A 7,636-nucleotide genomic window follows, 5' to 3' on the forward strand; every position below is an offset into this window, starting at 1 on the left:
TCCCCCCATTGAGAGATACTCTAGAGATACCCCCTAGAGATACTCCCCTAGAGATAGTCTCTCCCCTAGAGATACTCACCCCCCTAGAGATACTCCCTCTAGAGATACTCCCCCCTAGAGATACTCACCCCCTGAGATACCCCCCTAGAGATACTCACCCCCCCCCCTAGAGATACTCACCCCCTAGAGATACTCACCCCCCTAGAGATACTCCCCCTAGAGATACTCCCCCACTCCCCCTAGGGATACTCCCCCTAGAGATACTCCCCCTAGAGATACTCCCCCTAGGTCTCCCCTAGAGATACTCCCCCCTAGAGATACTCCCCCTAGAGATACTCCCCCTAGAGATACTCCCCTAGAGATACTCCCCTAGAATCTCCCCCAGAGATACTCACCCCCTAGAGATACTCCCCCTAGAATCACTCACCCCCTAGAGATACTCCCCCTAGAGATACCCCCCTAGAGATACTCACCCCCCTAGAGATACTCCCCCTAGAGATACTCACCCCCCTAGAGATACTCCCCCCAGAGATACTCCCCCCTAGAGATGCTCCCCCCTAGGAGATACTCCCCCTAGAGATACTCCCCCTAGAGATACTCCCCCTAGAGATACTCCTAGCTCCCCCTAGGGATGCCACCCCCCTAGAGATGCTCACCCCCCTAGAGATACCACCCCTGGGATGATCTCCCCCCTAGATACTCACCCTAGAGATACTCTCCCCTAGAGATGCCCCCTAGAGATACTCCCCCCTAGAATACCCCCTAGAGATACTCCCCCTAGAGATGCTCCCCTAGAGATACTCACCCCCCTAGAGATACTCCCCCAAAAAGAAAAATGTTTACAGTGTTGCAGTGAACGTTCAGTTAACAGACGTGTCCGTTTTGTACAACTTTACAGAAAGCAGTAGTGTATCCGTTTCTATTGAAGGTTTTTGGTACATGTCTGATGTTCATCTGTCAATAAAGTGTGTCATGTGATGAGCAACGTGTCTTTACTTGAGATACGGAAACAAACATGATCTGTCCATCATAAAGCATTTTATACTGAACAAAAATTAATTGTAAACATGCAACTATTTCAAAATATTTTACTGAATGGAATTGACTAACCCTGATACGGGCCTGATCCTAGATCAGAACTTCTAAATTCTACTGAGACACTTTTGAAAAACGAGTCCTGGATATGGAAATCCCATTTTACTGAAAAACTTACTACATAGATTCAGGCGTTGACAATCAAACCAGCACATAGCCGAAACAACAGAGGCCAAAGGTTAAATAAAATGAAGGACAAAATTTAACATTTATTCCCCAAAAGAAAACCTAAAAATAATTCAAATACATTTTTTTTTAAATCGCACACAAATTAACTTTCAAACTTGTACAAAGACTGTTAAACAAATCAACACACTCTATACTGGTACCAACGCACTCTATACTGGTGCCAATGCACAACGCACTCTATACTGGTACCAACACACTCTATACTGGTACCAACTGCACTCTATACTGGTACCAACACACTCTATACTGTACCAACACACTCTATACTGGTACCAACACACTCTATACTTACCAACACACTCTATACACAATTTTGATCAAACTATATTTACAACATTACTATTTCAACATCTATTGAAATATAAAAATGGATCACGCAACATTTTCAAACTTTCCCAGACATGTATGAACTACTAATCACATATAAAACCAAGAACATGTTTCAAATCCCAATATACAGGTACAGATTTAAACAGCACAGCCCTGAGTTATTTATTTTACAATGGGAGAAGGAAATGTGAAAAAGGGTTCTAGATGGCTACGAACTGGAACTAGGAATAGAACATGGGGATGGAACTGGAATGTCGGTGGGATGACATTCTAACTGAATTCTAGAATAGAACACTGGGGATGAATGGCTCCGGAACTGGAATGTCCCGGAACGGTGGGATGACATTCTAACTGGAATTCTAGAATAGAACACTGGGGATGAATGGCTCCCGGAACTGGAATGTCGGTGGGATGACATTCTAACTGAATTCTAGAATAGAACACTGGGGATGAATGGCTACGGAACTGGAATGTCGGTGGGATGACATTCTAACTGAATTCTAGAATAGAACACTGGGGATGAATGGCTACGGAACTGGAATGTCGGTGGGATGACAAATGTCTAGAATAGAACACTGGGGATGAACACTGGAATGTCGGTGGGATGACATTCTAACTGAATAGAATAGAACACTGGGGATGAATGGCCCGGAACTGGAATGTCGGTGGGATGACATTCTAACTGAATTCTAGAATAGAACACTGGGGATGAATGGCTCCGGAACTGGAATGTCGGTGGATGACATTCTAACTGAATTCTAGAATAGAATAGAACACTGGGGATGAATGGAATAGAACACTGGGGATCCGGAACTGGAATGTCGGTGGGATGACATTCTAACTGAATTCTAGAATAGAACACTGGGGATGAATGGCTGACGGAACTGGAATGTCGGTGGGATGACATTCTAACTGAATTCTAGAATAGAACACTGGGGATGAATGGCTCCCGAACTGGAATGTCGGTGGGATGACATTCTAACTGAATTCTAGAATAGAAACTGGGGATGAATAGCTACGGAACTGGAATGTCGGTGGGATGACATTCTGAATGGCTACGGAACTGGAATGTCGGTGGGATGACATTCTAACTGAAGTCTAGAATAGAACACTGGGGATGAATGGCTACGGAACTGGAATGTCGGTGGGATGAATGGCAGCCAGAACCCTCCTGAACACAGTTCTGATCATTAAACAGTGCTGTGCACTCAGCTGCCCTCTGTGTTGCTATGGATTTGATTAGGATCTATCCTTACCCGTCTCCTTGGCCCTAAACTCTTTTAATGTTGTACAATCTGTATGATGGAATCAATACAGCTCCACCACTATACTGTTTATACCTATCCAGACCCCACCACTATACTGTTTATACCTATCCAGACCCCACCACTATACTGTTTATACCTATCCAGACCCCACTACTATACTGTTTATACCTATCCAGACCCCACTACTATACTGTTTATACCCTATCCAGACCCCACCACTATACTGTTTATACCTATCCAGACCCCACTACTATACTGTTTATACCTATCCAGACCCCACCACTATACTGTTTATACCTATCCAGACCCCACTACTATACTGTTTATACCTATCCAGACCCCACTACTATACTGTTTATACCTATCCAGACCCCACCACTATACTTTGTTTATACCTATCCAGACCCCACCACTATACTGTTTTATACCTATCCAGATCCACCACTATACTGTTTATACTATACTATCCAGACCCTACAGATACACCACTATACTGTTTATACCTATCCAGACCCCACCACTATACTGTTTATACCTATCCAGACCCTACAGATCCACCACTATACTGTGCCTATCCAGACCCTACTATACTGTTTATGCCTATCCAGACCCTACAGATCCACCACTATACTGTTTATACCTATCCAGACCCCACTACTATACTGTTTTATACCTATCCAGACCCCAGATCCACCACTATACTGTTTATACCTATCCAGACCACTATACTGTTTATAGATCCAGACACACTATACTGTTTTATGCCTATCCGGACCCCACTACTATACTGTTTTATGCCTAATCCGGACCCGCCACTATGCTGTTTATGCCTATCGGACCCTACGGATCTGCCACTATACTGTTTATGCCTATCAGACCCCACTGCTATACTGTTTATACCTCATCCGGACCCTACCACTATACTGTTTATGCCTATCCGGACCACCACTACTATACTGTTTATACAGACATGCCTGTATCCAGACCCCGCTACTATACTGTTTATGCCTATCGGACCCCACCACTATACTGTTTTACCTATCCAGACCCTACAGATCTACCACTATACTGTTTATACCTAATCCAGACCCCACTACTATACTGTTTATGCCTATTCAGACCCACCACTATACTGTTTATACTATTCAGACCCCACCACTATACTGTTTATACCTATCCAGACCCCACTACTATACTGTTTATGTTACTACTATACTGTTTTATGCCTATCCAGACCCACTACTATACTGTTTATGCCTCATTCAGACCCTACAGGTCCCCACTATACTGTTTATACCTATCCAGACCCCCTACAGTTTATCTCAGACCCACCACTATACTGTTTATACCTATTCAGACCCCACCACTATACTGTTTATACCTATCCAGACCCCCACTATACTGTTTATACCTATCCAGACCCCACCACTATACTGTTTATACCTATCCAGACCCCACTACTATACTGTTTATACCTATCCAGACCCCACCACTATACTGTTTATACCTATCCAGACCCCACCACTATACTGTTTATACCTATCCAGACCTACAGATCTACCACTATACTGTTTATACCTATCCAGACCCTACAGATCCACTACTATACTGTTTATACCTATCCAGACCCCACCACTATACTGTTTATACCTATCCAGACCCTACAGATCACCACTATACTGTTTATACCTATCCAGACCCCACCACTATACTGTTTATACCTATCCAGACCCTACAGATCCACCACTATACTGTTTATACCTATCCAGACCCCAGATCCACCACTATACTGTTTATACCTATCCAGACCCCACCACTATACTGTTTATACCTATCCAGACCCCAGATCCACCACTATACTGTTTATACCTATCCAGACAGACCTACAGATCCACCACTATACTGTTTATACCTATCCAGACCCTACAGATCCACCACTATACTGTTTATACCTATCCAGACCCTACCACTATACTGTTTATACCTATCCAGACCCTACAGATCCACCACTATACTGTTTATACACTATGCTGTGTGTACCTATCCAGACCCTACAGATACCACTATACTGTTTATACCTATCTGATACCATATGCCTACAGATGGATCCACCACTATACTGTTTATACCTACAGATACATTCAGACCTATCCAGACCCCCACCACTATGCTGATGCACCACTTGGATACCACTATACTGTTTATACCTATCCAGACCCTACCACAGATGCACTGCTATGCTGTTTGTCCCTCTGGGACCTACAGATACTACTATACTGTTTATGCCTGTCAGACCCCACCACTATGCTGTTTATGCCTATCCGGACCCTGGATGCACTACTATGCTGTTTATGCCTATCCAGACCTCACCGCTATACTGTTTATGCCACCATCCAGTTCTACAGATCCACTACTATGCTGTTTATGCCTATCCGGACCTTACGGATACGCACTATGCTGTTTATACTATCAGTTCTACAGATACACTACTATACTGTTTATACCTATCAGACCCTAAGATCCACCACTATACTGTTTATACCTATCCAGACCCTACAGATACACTACTATACTGTTTATACCTATCCAGACCCTACAGATACACTACTATACTGTTTATACCTATCCAGACCCTACATATACACTACTATACTGTTTATACCTATCCAGACCCTACAGATCCACCACTATACTGTTTATACCTATCCAGACCCTACAGATACACTACTATACTGTTTATACCTATCCAGACCCCACCACTATACTGTTTATACCTATCCAGACCCTACAGATCCACTACTATACTGTTTATACCTATCCAGACCCTACAGATACACTACTATACTGTTTATACCTATCCAGACCCTACAGATCCACCACTATACTGTTTATACCTATCCAGACCCTACAGATACACTACTATACTGTTTATACCTATCCATACCCCACCACTATACTGTTTATACCTATCCAGACCCTACAGATACACTACTATACTGTTTATACCTATCCAGACCTCACCACTATACTGTTTATACCACAACCAGACCCTACAGATCCACTACTATACTGTTTATACCTATCCAGACCCTACAGATCCACTACTATACTGTTTATACCTATCCAGACCCCACCACTATACTGTTTATACCTATCCAGACCCTACAGATACACTACTATACTGTTTATACCTATCCAGACCCTACAGATACACTACTATACTGTTTATACCTATCCAGACCCTACAGATCCACCACTATACTGTTTATACCTATCCAGACCCTACAGATACACTACTATACTGTTTATACCTATCCAGACCCTACAGATACACTACTATACTGTTTATACCTATCCAGACCCTACAGATACACTACTATACTGTTTATACCTATCCAGACCCTACAGATCCACCACTATACTGTTTATACCTATCCAGACCCTACAGATACACTACTATACTGTTTTATACCATCAGAGCCCACTGTAGATGCACTGCTATACTGTTTATACCTGTCAGACCCCCACCACTATACTGTCTATACCTATCCAGACCCTACAGACATGAAAACATTGAGGGGTTAGGACCAAGGGCTAGACAGATAGTGATCTGTAACCAGCTGAGCGTTAATGAGGAATAAGCTCTGTGAATGAACAAGGCAACAGACGAGCTAGTTGGGGAAAGAACATCTCTCTGTCTCGAGGTAGACAGTAGAGTAAAGCCTTATCTACTGAGTCTCTCTGTCTCGAGGTAGACAGTAGAGTAAAGCCTTATCTACTGAGTCTCTATGTCTCGAGGTAGACAGTAGAGTAAAGCCTTATCTACTGAGTCTCTCTGTCTCGAGGTAGACAGTAGAGTAAAGCCTTATCTACTGAGTCCCAAGGTATTCAGCTCTATGTCTCGAGGTAGACAGTAGAGTAAAGCCTTATCTACTGAGTCTCTATGTCTCGAGGTAGACAGTAGAGTAAAGCCTTATCTACTGAGTCTCTATGTCTCGAGGTAGACAGTAGAGTAAAGCCTTATCTACTGAGTCTCTCTGTCTCGAGGTAGACAGTAGAGTAAAGCCTTATCTACTGAGTCCCAAGGTATTCAGCTCTATGTCTCGAGGTAGACAGTAGAGTAAAGCCTTATCTACTGAGTCCCAAGGTATTCAGCTCTATGTCTCGAGGTAGACAGTAGAGTAAAGCCTTATCTACTGAGTCCCAAGGTATTCAGCTCTATGTCTCGAGGTAGACAGTAGAGTAAAGCATTATCTACTGAGTCCCAAGGTATTCAGCTCTATGTCTCGAGGTAGACAGTAGAGTAAAGCCTTATCTACTGAGTCCCAAGATATTCAGCAAGACAGAGATTTATAGCTGCAGTGTGTGTGTGTGTGTGTGTGTGTGTGTGTGTGTGTGTGTGTGTGTGTGTGTGTGTGTGTGTGTCGACATGACTAGACAGAATTTCTGCACTTCTTCTTTCTTCCCTCGTTTATCTGGAATCGTCCTCGAATCTCTCTCTCCTTCCATCTCTTCTCTTTTATGTTGGAGTCAACCTGAGTGAGAGATAGAGACAGACAGAGGAGCCAGTCAGAGGAGAGAGTCAGAGGAGACAGACAGAGGAGACAGACAGAGGTGACAGTCAGAGGAGCCAGACAGAGGAGCCAGACAGAGGAGACAGACAGAGGTGACAGTCAGAGGAGACAGTCAGAGGAGACAGTCAGAGGAGACAGTCAGAGGAGACAGACAGAGGGAGACAGACAGAGGAGGCAGTC

General features: G+C 43.6%; 1 protein-coding gene and 1 long non-coding RNA gene across 51 annotated transcripts in view; both read right to left on the minus strand.

Annotated features, from left to right (window-relative positions):
• Nucleotides 1-2,492: 2,492 nt before the first annotated feature.
• LOC127925659 (uncharacterized) lies at nucleotides 2,493-6,343 on the minus strand. 50 transcript variants are annotated; one of them, XR_008121862.1, is made up of 9 exons: nucleotides 6,034-6,343; nucleotides 5,697-5,816; nucleotides 5,545-5,584; nucleotides 5,425-5,504; nucleotides 4,766-4,866; nucleotides 4,572-4,614; nucleotides 4,294-4,421; nucleotides 3,116-3,243; nucleotides 2,669-3,050 (listed from the first exon to the last, which is right to left on the minus strand). It is a non-coding gene; the product is annotated as an uncharacterized LOC127925659 (long non-coding RNA). The 50 variants fall into 50 exon arrangements; XR_008121868.1 differs by lacking the exon at nucleotides 5,545-5,584 and adding an exon at nucleotides 5,585-5,624 and having other exon boundaries at nucleotides 4,766-4,834; XR_008121860.1 differs by lacking the exon at nucleotides 5,545-5,584 and adding an exon at nucleotides 5,585-5,624.
• Nucleotides 6,344-6,892: 549 nt separating this feature from the next.
• The window catches only part of LOC127925660 (serine/threonine-protein kinase 26-like), a gene marked incomplete at its 5' end in the record, with an annotated part of 5,951 nt that continues 5,207 nt past the window's right edge, over nucleotides 6,893-7,636 (minus strand). The window contains one exon of the mRNA XM_052510665.1: nucleotides 6,893-7,417. Within this exon, the coding sequence (XP_052366625.1) occupies nucleotides 7,402-7,417 (16 nt within the window). The remainder of the gene's footprint in view (nucleotides 7,418-7,636) is intronic.

This window comes from Oncorhynchus keta, unplaced genomic scaffold (assembly GCF_023373465.1).
Source record: "Oncorhynchus keta strain PuntledgeMale-10-30-2019 unplaced genomic scaffold, Oket_V2 Un_contig_6053_pilon_pilon, whole genome shotgun sequence".
NCBI classification, from domain to species: Eukaryota; Metazoa; Chordata; class Actinopteri; order Salmoniformes; family Salmonidae; genus Oncorhynchus; species Oncorhynchus keta.